The sequence below is a fragment of the Erpetoichthys calabaricus genome, chromosome 3 (genome assembly GCF_900747795.2).
Source record: "Erpetoichthys calabaricus chromosome 3, fErpCal1.3, whole genome shotgun sequence".
Taxonomy (NCBI): domain Eukaryota; kingdom Metazoa; phylum Chordata; class Cladistia; order Polypteriformes; family Polypteridae; genus Erpetoichthys; species Erpetoichthys calabaricus.
The window spans coordinates 132,243,447-132,262,855 of NC_041396.2; the positions used below are offsets into that span (position 1 = coordinate 132,243,447).

At 38.5% G+C, this 19,409-nt stretch overlaps 1 protein-coding gene across 5 annotated transcripts in view; it reads right to left on the bottom strand.

Moving 5' to 3' along the window:
• Positions 1–19,409, bottom strand: part of LOC114644899 (CAP-Gly domain-containing linker protein 4-like) — a 207,783-nt gene that overhangs the window by 160,190 nt on the left and 28,184 nt on the right. For all 5 annotated transcript variants that reach the window (XM_051925329.1, XM_051925328.1, XM_051925331.1 and 2 more), the window contains exon 4: positions 17,432–17,525. In XM_051925329.1, the coding sequence (XP_051781289.1) occupies positions 17,432–17,525 (94 nt within the window). The remainder of the gene's footprint in view (positions 1–17,431; positions 17,526–19,409) is intronic.

Here is a 19,409-nt window from a genome sequence, read left to right on the forward strand (position 1 = left end):
TCACAGTGTACATCTATATAGAATTTTTTTCGTCTTCATTAGGAGAATACAACATTCAATACTCTCATGTCAATACAACCAATTTAACATGCATAAATAAAAACATTATATACACCTACTCTGCTAAGAACAGTAGTGGTTCAGTTATGTGGTGTTGCTATACCAAGTAATATGGATGGTGCAGTGGTAGCTTTGCAGCCTTGCAATAAGGTGAGCATGGGTTTGTGTGCGGCATCTTCCCTGTGTGAAATTTTGCATGAAAAGTTTTTTTTTTTCCATTTAACAAAAAATTCCACCATGGACTGATAGCTCACCTCACTCGTTAGCGACCAGGTGGCATACATCCCTAGAAAAGATATGTCAAATGTAAATGTGAATCTTCTATCATGTGTATAACAAAACAAATCATTAGACTGACAATTACAATTGTTGTTATGGGTGATGATTTTGGGTTTAGGTGATTAAATTATTAAATATTAAATTAATCAGGTGGAATGTGTTCTTACTTTGATTGTTAATGGGGGGGGGGGGCTACAACACTAAATGTGTTAGTGACTGGGATTGTGCTTCTGTACTTGGAAGATTGGTTAGGAATAATACAGACAGGAGAACTATCATTTTCATTTAAGGAAATGTTTTATTATTATACTGAGCTGTGACTAAGACTTTGTACTCATCGCCTATCCAGGCCCTGAAGATGTGTTCATGAGGGAGGGAGGGAGGGAGGGATGCTGCTGGTAAAGTGAAATTTTTTTTGACAGCAGGTCTAGATGTGTTTATTCCAGCTGTCACATATTTAATGCCAACCTCCATAAAATTGTTGGGTTCTCTTTTCACCACAAAGGCGTCTACAATGGCTGTTGTTTCTGTTTCAATGACAGTTGTAGTTAGTTGTGCAGCACATGCTTTTATTCACATTACACTTTACATATACACTACAGTAGATTTGAACTACAGAGTGTGTTTCGCTTAACACTAGAATCCCTGAAGCCTAAGAATAAACCTGTAATCCTGGCCCACCTTAAATTCATTCGCACCTCTGCATCAGCATCTTTTGTTTTGTAAATGTGTCGAACAGCACAAGCAGCAAGTAGCCTCCTTTGCCACCCCCAACCCTTAGACGGACATCAACTCGGGCAAAAAGTTCTCTCAGATCAAGCCAAAGCGCATTATCTGCATGTGAGGTCCCTGGAGGTGTATAGGGTAAATAATACAGTATATGGTTATTGGGAACAGATGTATTTCATGTGTGTAAAATGTCTACAAAGATCTGGGTACGTATAGGATGAAAGGAAATAAATGCTGAACACATACCCAAAGCAGAAAGTGTATAATGTGTGAAGACTTTAGTCCAAATATCAAATAAATGTGTGCTTTATTCAAGAATATAACCAAATGTTGCTGTCATTGAGTTAAAAACCCAAGCTCAAATGTCAATCGACAGAAAGTTGATATGTATTCCTGGATGGTGCAGAGGTACGAGGTATCTTATAACCAAAAGGATTCAGATTCGAATCCCGCCGCTCCATGTTTTGAGTAGTGAGCTGTTGTTATTATTATTACTAAAATAAAATAAAAGCATAAATTTGATTTGAGTCTGTATCGTGTGTAAATTTTGGCTACTTGTAAAAGTTAGCTTTTTTTTTTTTTATTATTCAGTTTTATTCTCTCACTGACATTCACATGATACAACGAACTTGTCTCACCCTCTCTGAGTTGATGCTGTTTATATCCATTCTTTTCACAAGAGCAGCGATGACCAAAGTTGATGCAGTAATCCCTCCTCCATCGCGGGGGTTGCGTTCCAGAGCCACCCACGAAATAAGAAAATCGGCGAAGTAGAAACCATATGTTTATATGGTTATTTTTATATATTTTAAGCCCTTATAAACTCTCCCACACTATTATAAACATTTCACGCACAGTTATAAGGCATAAACCCTTTGTATTCTCTTAGATATTAGGTAAGATTCGTTGAAATTATGTATGTAAACACAGTTTACATACAGTAAAACCTAAATATTATTTTAAAGATATCGAGCGTCTCCGATATCAATACGTTACAGCCATTACAACAGACAGGCCACCAGCAATAAATACGTACAATACAAGAAAAATTGTATACAGTAAAATGTGTGTACAGCGACACTAAACTATGTACATGTAATAAGTACTGTACGTAAATAATTAATTATGGTTACTCACCAACAATGACACGACGACTTGTCCGATAACGATGAGTTTAATTTTACTGCACAACAAAGGATAGCGTTACAGCTCTTCTAAAGGAGCCTCTTCAGGCGACTGTTTAGCACCGCCGTTGTTCTTCTTCCATCACTCTTCAATCCAAATCCCTAAAGCAGATTCCATCCAGTCTACTGCCTTATCACGTCCACTTGCAACTCGTTTTGCGCCCTGATTAAAGGACACTGCGGCCGTAGATCTTATATGCTTTTCCTCCTTTTTAAATAAAAAGAATCGTGGACTCATTGATGCTGTAATTGTGTCCTGCAGCGGTGTAGCTGTTCCCCTCCTTCAACATATCCAAAACTTTTACCTTTTCTGCAATCCTGAAGCATTAGCAGTAACGTGCATTAATTCTGAATGAGTGAGATTAGACTTCCTGGTTAATGCAGCACTCCGTTGCTGAGCCAATCAGCAGCACACAGGAACTTAACCGCGTGCTCTGATTGGGTAGCTTCTCAGCCATCCGCCAATAGCGTCCCTTGTTTGAATTCAAATGCGTCCCTTGTTTGAATTCAAATGGGCAAATCAACTGAGGAAGCACACGTACTGTAGACCGCAGACATCCGCGAAGCAGTGAAAAATCCGCGATATATATTCACATATGCTTACATTTAAAATCCGCGATGGAGTGAAGCCGCGAAAGACGAAGTGCGATATAGCAAGGGATCACTGTACTGTGATTGATGCCTGCTCAGAACTACTTGTTGTACCGGCAATCAAAGATATGATGTCCCATGACCACAATCAAACTGGACAAAGGCAGAACTGTAACAACAGACATCTACTTCATAGTGCTTTCACTGGCAAATAGACTGCTGCACCGCAATGCAACTCTGTTTGGCACCATAAAGAAATGGGACATCCGCCTGCAGCTAAAGTCACTTTAGTATGTCAGCAATTCACCACGCTAGTGTTCAGATCCTGCAGTGCCATGCTGATGGTGTATGTGGAAGAATAATTGTAGGGTAACATAGCATTCATCTTAAAGAAGTAGCATAAAGGGTTAATAAAAACCTGTTCAGGCACACCAGGAAACCAGATAAAGGTCAAGTGAACAACAAAATGTACACTGAAATATAAGAATTGGTTTAAGAAAAATACGGAGATGGTCAAATAAAGAATTTACCAGAAGAAAGGTTGATGTAATATTCAAAATGTCCTGAAGGATGACTAAGAGATGACTAAAAAAAAAATCAGATGATGTCCTATAAACGAGAATGGACAGTTGTTATATATGAACAGAAACTTCAAGGGTGGTAGCTCATCTCAAAAGGTATAAGAAGAACCAGAATATAATATAATGTGAGCTGCGAAGCTAATCGTACCCCCAAAAAAGACACAGACGCCCCTGGGAAAAACCCTAGGAAACCCCTAGGAAACATAGACAGACTACCTTCACATTTCTCCTTTCCCTTCTGGCCGGCTCTGTCACGTAATCTGCTTCCCGCGCGGTACTCCGTCTTGTCAAAAAGCCTGTACGGGCTTCTCTCAGTTGCTTAAAACTGATTTCTTGCTTCTCCTTACCCCTCTCCCAGACATTCTCTCCTCCTGAAGAAACTCATCTCTGAATTGTCATGGAGGAGCACGTTTAAACTTTTGAAAAGAGACAAATGTTTGTTTGCAGTGTTTTGAATAAAGTTCCTTTCTTTTCTACAACCTCCTGTGTCTCTGTGCAAATCTGTGACCCAAGCGTGACAAGAAAAAGACTTCTATTTTATATAAATCATTTGGGTGTAAACAAATGAACCAACTACAGTAAAATGTATGCATTGATTGACACTGTATGTAAATTCAACAGTTTATAAAATGCACCTCTATTCTTTGTTTCTCCATGATCATTCTGACCATGCTCTAACTGACTGCTTTTGAAGAATGCTCCCTCTAAGACATTTTGCAGAGGAGTAATTAAAAGATATAATCAACAGCTTTTCTCCTGCTTGATTACTGAATTGTCCTGTGAGAGGATGTTTCTTTCTTTAATAAGATGTTAAATTTCTACCACAGCTTGTGCTGATTGACACATTTTTAAAACAAAAGACACTGAAAGATAGGTGCAAAAGGAATTTAAGGTGGGCCGGGATTACGAGTTTTATTATAAGCTTCACGGCTTCTAGTATTAAGATTTATAGCGCTCAGCTTGAAGTGTCCTGCTGATCTGCCAGAGTAGATTTGCTATCATCCTTTTCAATGGCGGGATTCATAGACGTGAAATGGCAATGAATAGAAGATGGATTATTATAAATATGCGAGCTGCCTTCCACAAATTGGTCATTGCATTTTGATGTTCTAAGCGGGGATGATTCCAGAACAGATCTCTATTGCGATCCTTCCACAGTATCTCTCAAAATTATTTTTGTCAAGTTAGGTTATAAATACAGTAATCCCTCGCTATATCGCACTTCGACTTTCGCGGCTTCACTCTATCGCGGATTTTATATGTAAGCATATTTAAATATATATCGCGGATTTTTTGCTGGTTCGCGGATTTCTGTGGACAATGGGTCTTTTAATTTCTGGTACATGCTTCCTCAGTTGGTTTGCCCAGTTGATTTCATACAAGGGATGCTATTGGCAGATGGCTGAGAAGCTACCCAACCAGAGCGTTTAATACGTATTAAATAAAACTCGTCAAATATATTGTGAGCACGGGGGCTGTTCACACCCCTAGAAGATACGGCTGCTCCTCAAAAATCGCTGAAAGACTACCTTCACATTGCTCCCTTCCTTGCTGGGCTTACATGTGGCTGCTTTGTCAAGGGATATGCTTCCCGCATGGTGCTTCGCATACTTAAAAGATCAAACAGCACGTATTGATTTTTGATTGTTTGCTTTTCTCTTTCTCTCTAGCTCTTGACATTCTCTGCTCCTGACAGAGGGGGTGCGAGCAGGGGGGCTGTTCGCACCCCTAGATGATACAGACGCTCATCTAAAAATGCTGAAAGATTATCTTCACATTACTCCCTTCCATGCAGCTGCTTTGTCAAGCGACATGCTTCCCGCACAGTGCTTTGCATACTTAAAAGCTCAAACGGCACGTATTGATTTTTGATTGTTTGTTTTTCTCTGTCTCTCTCATTCTCTCTGACATTCTCTGCTCCTGACGGAGGGGGTGTGAGCAGAGGGGCTGTTCGCATACTGGCCTAGAGGATACGGACGCTCCTCTAAAAAATGCTGAAAGACTACCTTCACATTGCTCTCTTCCTTGCAGCTGCTTTGTCCGGTGGTGCTTCGCATACTTAAAAGCCAAACAGCCCTATTGATTTTTGATTGTTTGCTTTTTTCTCTCTCTCTCTGACATTATCTGCTCCTGACGCGCACTCCTTTGAAGAGGAAGATATGTTTGCATTCTTTTAATTGTGAGACGGAACTGTCATCTCTGTCTTGTCATGGAGCACGTTTAAACTTTTGAAAAAGAGACAAATGTTTGTTTGCAGTGTTTGACTAAAGTTCCTGTCTCTCTGCAACCTCCTGTGTTTCTGTGCAAATCTGTGACCCAAGCATGACAATATAAAAATAACCATATAAACACATGGTTTCTACTTCGCGGATTTTCACCTTTTGCGGGGGGTTCTGGAACGCAACCCCCACGATCGAGGAGGGATTACTGTATATCATTCCTGTTTTTTTTGTTTTTTTTTTTTAATCTAGGTGACTCTTTAACACTAGAATTACCAGAGCCTACGAAAAAACTCGTAGATCCGTCCCACCATAAATCGCTTCACACTTCTCCATCAGCGTCTTTTGTCTTGTAAATGTGTCGATAAGCAGCAAACAGCAATCAGCCTGCTATCATATCCCCCATCGGCGCACAGTTTTCTCAGCTCAAATCTGTTTACCTGCGTGTCAGTAGCTTGGAGTTGTATAAAGTGTGAAGTCAAGCAAAATGAACCCCCCCCCCCCCCCCCCCAACCCGCATTTGACGCTGCTGTTTTCACATAGACGCACTATAACAGAGGTATACTCAACTCATGCCGACGATTCTACATCGGATCAAGAATGCACTTTTGCCATCGCTGCACTTTGTATATGTACATGGGAAGCTCTGCACTCATGACTTTACGCTGTAGATCTGGCTGTTACATACAAAGGACGGTGCATGTGCCCAAAACATTAACATTTACATGTTACTTACATAAAAGCCAGATCCGATGTAGAACCGTCGTCATGTAAGTAAATAACTCAAGGTAAATAACATTCAATTTACCTATTTACCATTATTTATTTACTTACGTCCTACAGCGTAAAGTCTCGAGTGCAGAGCTTCCCATGTACATATACAAAGTACAGCGATGGCAAAAGTACATTCTTGATCCGATGTAGAACCCTCGTCATGTAAGTATATAACTCAAGGTAAATAACATTAGCTCTGGCTTTTATGTAAGTAACATATAAATGTTAATGTTTTGGGCACATCCACCGTCCTTTGTATGTAAGAGCCAGATCTACAGTATAAAGTCACGAGTGAACTGCAGAGCTTCCTCTGTTTGATCGTCAAAGGCATGCTCACAAATTACATGTGTAATGTCACGAAAAATACCTGCTGACACTTTAGTACACAAGCAATGGTACGAGAATGCAGTTAGACTTTTTTTGGGCACATACACCACGCTAGTGTTTAGATCTGGAAGGTGTAGCGTTGGCGAAATAAATAACATGCGAGCTATCGCACGTCTTTATGTGATCCAAATAAATAACATTTGAGCTATAGCGCGTCTTTATGTGATCCAAATAAATAACATTTGAACTATAGCGCGTCTTTATGTGATCCAAATAAATAACATTTGAGCTATAGCGCGTCTTTATGTGATCCAAATAAATAACATTTGAGCTATAGCGCGTCTTTATGTGATCCAAATAAATAACATTTGAGCTATAGCGCGTCTTTATGTGATCCAAATAAAAACACTTGAGCTATAGCGAGCTGTAGCGCGTCTTTATGTGATCCAAATACAATTTTGAGCTATTTCACGTCTTTATGTGATCCAAATAAATAACATTTGAGCTATAGCGAGCTATAGCGCGTCTTTATGTGATCCAAATAAAAACACTTGAGCTATACCGAGCTGTAGGGCGTCTTTATGTGATCCAAATAAAAACACTTGAGCTATAGTGAGCTGTAGCGCGTCTTTATGTGATCCAAATAAAATTTTGAGCTATAGCGCGACTTTATGTTATCCAAATAAATAACATTTGAACTATAGCGCGTCTTTATGTGATCCAAATAAATAACATCTGAGCTATAGCGAGCTATAGCGCGTCCTTATGTGATCCAAATAAAAACACTTCAGCTATAGCGAGCTGTAGCGCGTCTTTATGTGATCCAAATAAAAACACTTCAGCTATAGCGAGCTATAGCGTGTCTTTATGTGATCCATATAAATAACATTTGAGCTATAGCGCGACTTTATGTGAAAACAGCAGTGTCAGATGGGGGGGGGGGGGGGTTAGGGTAGAATCGTGAATGCGACAGAGAATGAAACTAAATTAAAAAAAAACAAAGCAAAGCTAACCTTTACAAGTATCACACATTTACACCGGCTGTTACAGACTGACTGAGTGCATTTGTTCAGGTATATTTGTACCTGTTGTGAAAGTGTTTCTTTGATATTTGGACTTTAGGCTTCACACATTATAAACTTCATGTCTACATTTTATCAATTATTACTAAAACATGAAAAACGTTTCTGTTTTAACGATGTGTTTACATAGATCTTTGCAGACATGGAACACACACGAAATGCATGTGTTCCAAATAACGATATAGTATGTATAAAAGGTGTCATTTTGCTTGACTTCTCACTCTATACAACTCCAGGCAACTGACACGCAGGTAAACAGATTTGAGCTGAGAAAACTGTGCGGCGGTGGGGGATGTGATAGTAGACTGCTTGTGCTTATCAACAAATTTACAGGACAAAAGACGCTGATGGAGAAGTGTGAAGAGATTTAAGGTGGGATGGATCTACGAGTTTTTTCATAGGCTCTCGTAATTCTAGTGTTAATCCAACGTGAACTCAGGGTTTGCACTATGTGCAGAATACAAAAAGCAACTGCCTTAGTCAGTCGAGCCACAGGACAGCACGATCAGTGCTTGTGGCAGATTTGACTGTGACAGCGTCTTTTCTTCGTAGTGAACTCATTAATTTTCAGCTTCATAAAATATTGTAAAGTATTAATAAATTAAATATCTCATTACTTGATTGAATAACATCTGTCAATTTAAGGATTTCATCTTCTTTCTCAAATGTGCTTACCTGTATTATGGCAAGGCAGAGATTTAAGCTTTATTTTCCCGTCTGCTCAGTTTTAAACAAGTCAGAACAGAGAAAGAATTTGAGGACAACTGACAAGGCTCGTTTTCAATTTATGTTTTTTACAACATTAGGACCATTGAACCCCAAATGACGGTCAATTAAATGTGATCTCAAGAAAAGATGATGGCTAATAATACTAATAAAAGGAGCAATAATAATGATACAATGCAAAAGGGGAATATTTATTAACACTAGAATCTCTGAAGCCTACGAAAAAACTCCCGGGTCACTTTAACACTAGAATTGCCAAAGCTGGGCCACCTTAAATCCCTTTGCGCCTCTCCGTCACCATCTTTTGTCTTGTAAATGTGTCGATAAGCACAATAAGCAAGCAGCCTGCTATCCCATCCCCCCACCAATGCAGAAAGGGCAGAAGGTTCTCTCAGCTGTAGTCTGTTTACCTGCGTGTGAGTTGCCCCGAGTTGCATAGGGTAAATAATATATCGTTATTTGGAATAAATGCATTTCATGTGTGTTCCGTATCTACAACAATCTATGTAAACACATTGTTAAAACAGAAATGTTTTTCATGTTTTGGTAATACAGTGATCCCTCGCTATATCGCGCTTCGCCTTTCGCGGCTTCACTCCATCGCGGATTTTATATGTAAGCATATTTAAATATATATCGCGGATTTTTCGCTGCTTCGCGGGTTTCTGCGGACAATGGGTCTTTTAATTTCTGGTACATGCTTCCTCAGTTGGTTTGCCCAGTTGATTTCATACAAGGGACGCTATTGGCAGATGGCTGAGAAGCTACCCAACTTACTTTCTCTCTCTCTCTCTCTCTTGCGCTGACGTAGGGGGGTGTGAGCAGGGGGGCTGTGTGCAGCTGCTTCCTGAAGGACATGCTGCACGGTGCTTCGCATACTTAAAAGCTCAAAGAGCACGTAATGATTTTTGACTTTGTTTTTCTGTGGCTCTCTCTCTCTCTCTTCCTGCTCCTGACAGAGGGGGTGTGAGCTGCCGCCTTCATCAGCTTTGTACCGGCGGTGCTTCCCATACTTAAAAGCCAAAAAGCCCTATTGATTTTTTTTTTGACTGCTTGCTTTGCACTCCTTTGAAAAGGAAGATATGTTTGCATTCTTTTAATTGTGAGACAGAACTGTCATCTCTGTCTTGTCATGGAGCACAGTTTAAACTTTTGAAAAAGAGACAAATGTTTGTTTGCAGTGTTTGAATAACGTTCCTGTCTCTCTACAACCTCCTGTGTTTCTGCGCAAATCTGTGACCCAAGCATGACATTCTAAAAATAACCATATAAACATATGGTTTCTACTTCGCGGATTTTCCTATTTCGCGGGTGGCTCTGGAACGCAACCCCCGCGATGGAGGAGGGATTACTGTAATTGACAAAATGTAGACATGAAGTCCAAATATCAAATAAACACTTTCACAAAAGATACAAGTACAACAAAACAAGTGCGCTTTTATTCAAGAATATATCTGCAGAAAAAGAACTCGCGTTAGGGTGCGACATTGACGCGTCCTTAATATGACCACTTTGGTGGCGCAGCAGTAAGAACTGCTGACTGGTAATAAAGAGGTTGCCGGTTCAATCCTGGACACCTCCGTTTTGAGAAGTGAGCTGCTCTTATTCTTACTATTATAGAATACAAACATACATTTGATTTGAGTCTGTAACAGCCAGTGCAAATTTATGGTACTTGTAAAAGTTAGCATTTTTTTATATTATTATTATTCAGTTTTATTCTCCCAGTCACGTTCACACTCCCCCCGTTCTGACACTGCGGTTTTCACATAAAGACGTGCTATAACAAAGGTGAACTCAGATGATTATGAGGGTTCTACATTGGAGAAAGACAACAGAAGCCCTCCCCGTAAGAAACGTCCACTCACACATAAGAACAACACAGCTGCACCAGGCGAAAATGCGAAAGATGGCACTTTTTGGATGCAGCAACAGGTCGGGCATCATCCTGCAAGTCAATGTGCCAGACGCGTGTCCTTCAAAGAAAAAGCAGTGCTTACAAAGTTCACCAAAGTATCGTGAGAAGTCCCATGTTTGATTATGTTTTCTTATGGTCTTTACATGAAAAACATTTACATGTTACTTATGTAAAAGCCAGATTGAATGTTATTTACCTTGATTTATTTACTTATCTTCCTACAGCGTAAAGTCACAAGTAGACTGCAGAGCTTCCTGTGTTTGATTGACACAGACAGGCTCACAAAGTACATGTGTAATGCCACGAAAAGTGCATGCTGACACTTCAGTACGCAAGCAATGTAGTATACTATATTGTATTTATTTATATATTATTTAACCTATACAATTCAAGGCACCTCACACCCAGATTAACAGACTTGAGCTGGGAGAACTAAACCTGCGTCGGTAGGAGATGGGATAGCAGCCTGCCTGCTGCCAGTGCTGATCAACACATTTGCAAAACAAAAGACCTTGATGAAAAAGGTGTAAAAGAATACAACGTGGCCTAGCATTATGAGTTTTTTTTATAGGCTTCAGGGATTCTAGTGTTAATAAACTACTGCCAGTTGGCTGGAAGCTTTCAGTCTTGTTCAGAATCAGTTTTTAAAATCATTTACCTAGCTCAGGGGTCTGCAACCTTCACTATCAAAAGAGCCATTTTGCCCCCTCTTCCTCCAAAGAAAAATACTCTGGAGCCGCAAAACATAACACAGCTTATAAACTTTTAAAAGTTTTAATCTTTTTTTAGATTTTACATGTTACAACCACGGAATACAACAAACAGAAGTGCAGTGTGCATGTGTAGGGCTACTTGGAAATAAATTAAACTGAACTATGCAGGCCTATTTGGGTCCTTCCTATACCTGTGTAAAATTAAAATAAAAACTAGCCCACTTTAATATAAATAAAACATTTAGCTGTAGCTTAGCAGCTTTAAAAAAGTAAACATTAAATTCCATTTCAGTGTGCTGAATCAACTGAAGCACCTGAATATACAAAAAAACCTACATCAGCTCCGGGTCCGAAATGAATGTGTTTTGTTTTTCTGAAAAATAATAGCCTATTAAATACTATTGTTGTCACCTGTTTAAAGTGACTTCTGTTCTGAAGTTCGCTGCTGATCATCTCTATGTCGGGGCTGTACAATGTGACTTTGACCTTCACACAGGACTGCAGGCTCTCATGTGTGAGGGCAGGAGCGATATTTGGACTTTATGAAGTTCATGCTTGAGAAAACTTGCTCACTTAAGTATGTTGTGCCAAAGATGGACAGGACTCCAAATGCATATTTTTTCATGTTCATATACGTTTCGGGAATGGCACTCCATGTGTCGAAAACAAATTTGTCGGGTTTGGGGAGGTTTTCAATATCACTCCATTTGTGCTCTTTAGCGAGAGTAGCCTTCTGACGGGTGACTTCTTCAAGATCCGCTGTCAGGCATTTGAACTTGGACACCCATTAATCTTTATCTGCTATGTCGTCCAGTTCAATTTCTAGATCGGGCTTACTCCTGTGAATGCGGATGTGTTCAGCAGGGATGGGTCGATGTCCAGGGGTGTGACAGGGAAGGAGAGAGTGTGTGTTTTTCCTTTCTGAACTCACTGAATCTTTCTCTAAATGCAGCTTGCATTTTCTGAACAATTTCCCGTTTGTTTTTAAAGTCGGAGAATAGATGCTCTGATATTTTTATGAACGATTCTTTCATGTATTCTCCGTCTGTGAACGGCTTACCCCTCCTTACGATCTGTTGAGCTGCCACAAAACTAGCGGCTGTAGTTGACTGTGTAGAAGTGATCCACTTTTTGAAAGCATGTTTGCTCTGTTCAGCTTTCCGTTGCAGTTCCGAAATTGCTCTCTTTCGCTTATCTTTTCGCTTATTTTCAGTGAATGCTGAGAGCTTGTTTTGAAAATGTCTTTCAACGTTACATTTTTTGTGTGTTCGATAATTTATCGCCACATATTAAGCACACCGGTAAGCCAGCGTCGTTGGCGGTGAAGGCAAATGCTTCTGTCCACGCAGAATTAAACTCTCTAAATTAGATGTTAAATGTATAACAGTAGTAGTAAATAAACATATATATATATATATATATATATATATATATATATATATATATATATATATATATATATATATATATATAAATACAAGTTAAATTAAGAAATTGCCATTATTCATTTTCATGGTTTTTATTTTTTTGTCAAGGCCAAAGGGAGCCACTGCAAGGAGGCTGAAGACCCGCATGTGGCTCCAGAGCCGCGGGTTGCCGACCCCTGACCTAGCTGCTTATTAGACAGCACAATTCTTTAAAAGTAAGAAACAGAAATGCAACTGTTTTCAAACATCTGTTAAATATAAACATGTAGTAATGCTACGTGATTTTTGCCATTTGTTTGGTCTATTCAATTATTTCTGCCAGCTTTTTGTCCTTTTAAAGAACAGTAAATTGTTAATTTTGTAGAAGTAATAACCCATTGAAACAGAATGGGAAAGACACATAAGTAACAGCTGCTGACCCTTTAAGGTGGGACTTCCTATTTCTGGTAAAACAATTTCCAGATTACTTCTATATATAGGGAGTTTCAGACCTCCATCTTGGTTTCTCGCCAAGACAGTTTTATTTTTTTTGAATGCCTGCTACCAGAGCTGAGGGACGTCCTGTATCTAACTCACAACAGTTTAACAAAATGGCATTTTCTATGGTTTCTACATGGGAAGAAATTCATAACCATTGGGACGGAAATTGGCGAGACTGTTATGGCTTTTTTTTCTCCTCTATTTACTTTGTGGTAGCATAATTATTTTCAGGCAATCTTCCATCCATTTTACTTCAAAGACTTAGGCCAGCTTCAACATTTTCCACCTTATTCTCAGTCACTGTTTCAATTGGGACTTTGTGTTAGGTTTGTTATATTTTTGTGTAATGATTGTTTGGGTGAATATTTTTTGTATGGAACAGAGTGTTAATTAAATAAGGGAACAATGCAGGGGAATTTTTTGTGTAAAATATTTGGTTGTCTTTATTTTTTAATTAACTTTATATTTTGGGCCACTTTCTAATACATACATTTACTATATTATATATATATATATATATATATATATATATATATATATATATATTCACTTTGATTTACAATATTTTATCCATCCATCCATCTATTATCCAACCCGCTATATCCTAACTACAGGGTCACAGGGATCTGTTGGAGCCAATCCCAGCCAACACAGGGCACAAGGCAGGAAACAAACCCCGGGCAGGGCGCCAGCCCACCGCAGACAATATTTTATTGTTTTAGTTTTATATTTTTATTTCATCATTGATTATGGAAGACTCGGAAATTTTTGTGAGCAGACTATAGGGATAACTTGGCCTAAGCTTTTTCGTCCTATCAAGGTATTTCCAGCAGGTCATTACAAACATTCAAATTAGTGTAAAGTTACATAGTACTACTCTTCCAAATCCACAAGAATAATGCAGCCAGTATAATATATTAGTGTAGATATTCATAATCTGTGTTAAATGTTCCACCTTACAAACTAGTACTATATTATACCAGTAATGGCGCACTGCACGATAACGTGCAGTGAATATACTTCACTTGAGCATTCATAGTATTCATCCTCTTTCTCTGTACGTTTAGCATTCGTTTGCTCAGAGGTTGATGCGCTTGCTGCTTCCTGAGCAGCTCTTCTTTACTCCACCCTAGCGGCACGTTTCTTCTCTTCTTTAGTCGGCATCTTTTCGCGTTAAAACTGATTAAGTTAGTTTTTGTGTTGCAATTACTTTTACGTTTTCTTTAATCTTTCACTTAATCTGGCACTTAAGTCTTCAATCTGCCTCAAGAATGATTAGCGAAGGTGGTAGGGAATGAGAACGGCACCTGTACACATACGCCACACAGCCGCCCTGCTGCATGCTGCCGAGAGTTGATTCTACAATAAAATAAAATAAAAATAAAAAAAGAGTAATAAAATCATCACCCCAAATGCGGATAGTAGATATCACGTAGTATATGTGTACCAAATTTCAAGTCAATAGGTGAATCGGTTTGCGAGCTCCAGGTGATTTAAAAGCCTGGACAGACAAACGAACAGCCACGATAGCGTATTATAGAAGATAGGCCTGATGCAGTATCACTTGTTCCATCTCTGAAATTAACATTTTACATAAGTGTATTCTGCATGAGCTGCTTACTCGTGGTCCTCCTACATATTTACTCTCTGCGAGTTAATGTTACTACATTAAGTAGCAACTTAGTAACTTTTATGAACTGCAGCATACTGTCTGGTACAAAAGTGAGGTGATTCACAGGTAAGTAATTGTGATATGACTTCCATTCTCTCTTCTTTTGAGGCGCTTTATATTTAAGGACTGGTGCAGGTAAGTATGACATATACACATATTAACATTTATTATGCGATAAATTATTAATGGTGGAGTCCATACTATAATGATGTGTTATCAGATCTTACCAGATACCCCCTCTACATATCCAATTAATAAACAGGACAAAGCCTAGCAAAATACTGAAATATTAATTTGCTTAGTACACGTTGCATAAAAAACATTACCAATTAATAAAGATATATTTAAATAGTTGTTTATACTGCGGTGGGTTGGCACCCTGCCCAGGATTGGTTCCTGCCTTGTGCCCTGTGTTGGCTGGGATTGGCTCCAGCAGACCCCCGTGACCCTGTGTTTGGATTCAGCGGGTTGGAAAATGGATGGATGGATGGATAGTTGTTTATATTTTTGTGTTCTTATGATTTATAGGTATGTGAATTGCTGTGAGACAGGTAAACACAACTGGTCAGATTTAGGCTGACTTACAAAGCTACTCATAAAAGATAACATGATCTTTTTCACAATTTACCTCGAACAAGGAAATGTTACAGATGTAAAATATATTACATATAAAATTGATGAGTAGGTATCAGTAATACAAAGTATGACATGCTCTTCATGAACCAATACTATTTTTGTTCAATCATTTGTTTATAATTCCCCAAAACTATGACTCGTTATGGAAGTAGACAGCAGTTTCAGTGGGAATTGCAGATAAATATATGATAAAAGAAATCCTACCTAATTCCACATTATAAAATTGAACAATCTTAATTTATATTGTTTATAAAAACTGAAGGTTCTGGGCTGTAGTATAATAAATTAATCAATGCAGACAAATTGGGGTCACACAGAATTTCTGTAATGAAATATGAAATGATATGAAATGAATGTTATATTTATCTAAAGAAAAATGAGGCAAAAGCGTTCATTTTTTTTAACAACAAAAAATGGTATTATGTGTAACAGAAACATAATCACATTAGGAAAGACATGTCTAGTATCTACTACTATACTGATCCAGATTTTGTATATGTGCTTTGTGTGAAATGTTTTGAAAAATTCACCAGCATATAATTTTTTTTTTATCCTTAAACATGACATGGTACAATGTCAGAGCCTGACCCACACCATCTTGTGTTATTGTAGCCTACCACAGCTCAAGGCATAGTGACTTTCGCATTTCCTCTTAACATCAACTTTGGCAATTGCTGCACTGTGAACAGTGCTTAGGAGGCAGATGTCTATCTTGTCCTATCTTCCACTTAATTTCAATCATTTTGCCATGCATCTACTACACAGGATCACAGTCACCAGGCAAATCATGGTGGTCTGGTCATACAGTGCTCTATGCATCAATTTTGCTTTGAAGTAAAATCTTAGGTAGTTCAGGTTAGTTACCTTGGTTAAGCAAAGGGTCTGCCAGCGACAGCACAGATGATGTAGTGATGCCGTAATAAGTATACTTGGTATCCCACTGGGTCCATCTACTATTGTAAACATTCAAGTTCCAGATACTGTATATCCAGGGCATGCTAAAAGCATGTAAAACTTCATACCAAATCGTGCTCATTTGGATGCAATGTACTGTTATCCACTACCACCTTCCCTTGGAACATATGAGATTTTCCTCAATACTTGTGTCGCAACTGGGAATATACTCCTTCATATTTTACATGATAGCTTGATAGCACATCCCACTGTTTACACAGTTTCGTGCTGGGTGATTAGTTTCATCATATTCATTATTAGTGAAATGAAAAATGACACTCACTCTTAATTTTGACAAAAATGGGTGTCATTTTTATATCACTTGAACTGGAATGTGCTGTCTATGAAAGCTATAGAGCCATTAAAGCCTATTTGTACTATGTTTTTAACAATGTGGTACACAAAACACTGTTAACAAGCATGTATTTAGTGTTAAATGACACATGTAACTGCATTCTTTTATTTTTATATATGAATCATCGTTCTAAAATTATTAATTAAAAATAAATGTTATAAATGACTATGTGAATTAAAAATTTTAAATGATCCAGCTTTGAAATTAGTTATCCAAGTCTCCAAATGCACCAGAATATTAAGCCATGTGTACATTTGCTAACTTGTTTAAATGTGATTATACAGGAGAATATTCACTAACACTAACATGGTAACAGATTCTCTTTTGTATATTGTACCAAGACGATTTGTATTTTTATTGCCTAAAACACTCCCCACGCATAGAAAACCCATATATTTCTCAAGCAAGAAAAGAATAGGCATTTTGAAATTGTGGTTTAACACTTATGACTTGCCATTTTATAGGGAAGCTGAACATGTACAATGTGCTTTTTAATGTTAAACATGAAATGGAGGCAATGTTTGAATTATATAATTTGCCACAGCATAAAATCAAACATTCAAAGTCCAAATATTTTAATTTTATTAAAATAGAACAATATGGATTTAAAAGGCAGATATTACTCTACATTAATTTTCTTGACCTTGTCACAAGTTCATTAATTATATGAGAAGATAAATGTTCAACATATGTATGTATTAAGTTTAATAACTCTATTACTCACCAATGCCTGGAGCTCCAGCTTTGCAGGTATAATGGAGAAGAGTCATATCAGTTAAGCCATCACGGTCATTTGCTTGGCAGCCTCTTTTCAGAATCTGCGGGAGAAAAGTAGCAATATTCAGAATATTTTTCACTTTTAGTAAAATTACAAAGTATCTGTCTGCCTAATACACACATACTGGGCAACAGCTACAAGGAAACATCAACATGTTTTCACTTATGAATGATTAAATTCATACTATTTCTATCAATACTATTTTCACCTCATATGGGACATAGTCCTGGATATCTATAGTGACAACAGGGTTTGACCAGAGGCGATTCTTGCCTTGAAATGCATAGTTTCTTAATTAGACTGCTCAGTGTCCCTTACTTGTACTGAGTATTGGTGTAGAATTAATGAAATTTGCTAATATGTGCATTGTTATTGTTTCTCTTTTAATGCAGATTTGTAGGCATTACTTAGCCTTCTAAATTAGAACCAATAAATAATGACTTTTAAAAATAATAAGTATTTATTTACTTATCGTCCTACAGCGTAAAGTCACAAGTAGACTGCAGAGCTTCCTCTGTTTGATCGGCACGGGCATGTAGACACGGAACACACATGAAATGTATGTGCTCCAAATAACGATATATTATTGAGCTGGTAGAGCGATTTTTGCCATTTCTGTGGCGGTGGGGGGAATGGGATAGTAGGTTGCTTGCTGCTTGTGCTTATCGACACATTTACAAAACAAAAGACGCTGACGGAGAGGTGCAAACAGATTTAAGGTAGGCTAGGTTTACAAGTTTTTTCATAGGCTTTGGTAATTCTAGTGTTACAAAATATATTTTCTTCTTTTCTTTGTCATCACTGCCTTTCAAAATGACCACTGCACAACCTACTCAAGTGTGAAGGAGGTTTATACTTGATAACTATGATCTTTGTTTCAAGTTTTTATTTATAAAGTAAAAGGAGGGGGAGCTTTCAAATTGTTGTACATTCATCACTGTATGTCATAGCGATTGCTTAAAAGAGAACTTACACTGCGCATGCTGTGAGTTTGGTTTTTCCTTAGTATGTGTTTACATACCAAAGTGATGTACAGGTCAAAATCTTCAGCATATCAGCTTTCAGAAGAGGAGAGGTCTGGTTTTATAAACTTCATGGATCAGCCTCTATAAGCTGTAGTGATCGCTTGATAGGACAATTTCCTTGTCAACAGATACTGTACATGTCAATCTGTGTTTGTAGTAGATTAGACACCATATTTTTATATTAAAGTGACTGACAGGTTTTTGTCCAATAAGATAACAGAAATCCTCAGGATTATCAGCTTTCAAGACAGCCCTCGCATGTTACTTTGGAGTGAACTGATCACTTTTTACGCAAAAGCATACTATAATCCTTTCAAAGTTGTTTTGCTGGCTTTGAATTTATTTGCACTTTAAAACAAACAAGTAGAACTTTACTTTTACATATGCCTGTAATGAAAACCATATTATTTAAATATTTTAGGTCACATCCTGGGGCGGCACGGTGGCGCAGTGGGTAGCGCTGCTGCCTCGCAGTTGGGACACCTGGGGACCTGGGTTCGATTCCCGGGTCCTCCCTGCGTGGAGTTTGCATGTTCTCCCCGTGTCTGCGTGGGTTTCCTCCGGGCGCTCCGGTTTCCTCCCACAGTCCAAAGACATGCAGGTTAGGTGGATTGGCGATTCTAAATTGGCCCTAGTGTGTGCTTGGTGTGTGGGTGTGTTTGTGTGTGTCCTGCGGTGGGTTGGCACCCTGCCCGGGATCGGTTCCCTGCCTTGTGCCCTGTGTTGGCTGGGATTGGCTCCAGCAGACCCCCGTGACCCTGTATTCGGATTCAGCGGGTTGGAAAATGGATGGAGGTCACATCCTTTTAGCAATACAAGATACTTCCTAAATCTTTAGATCAGTGGAGGGCAACAGTGGCTGAAGATTTTTGTTCCAACCCAATTGCTTAATGAGGAAG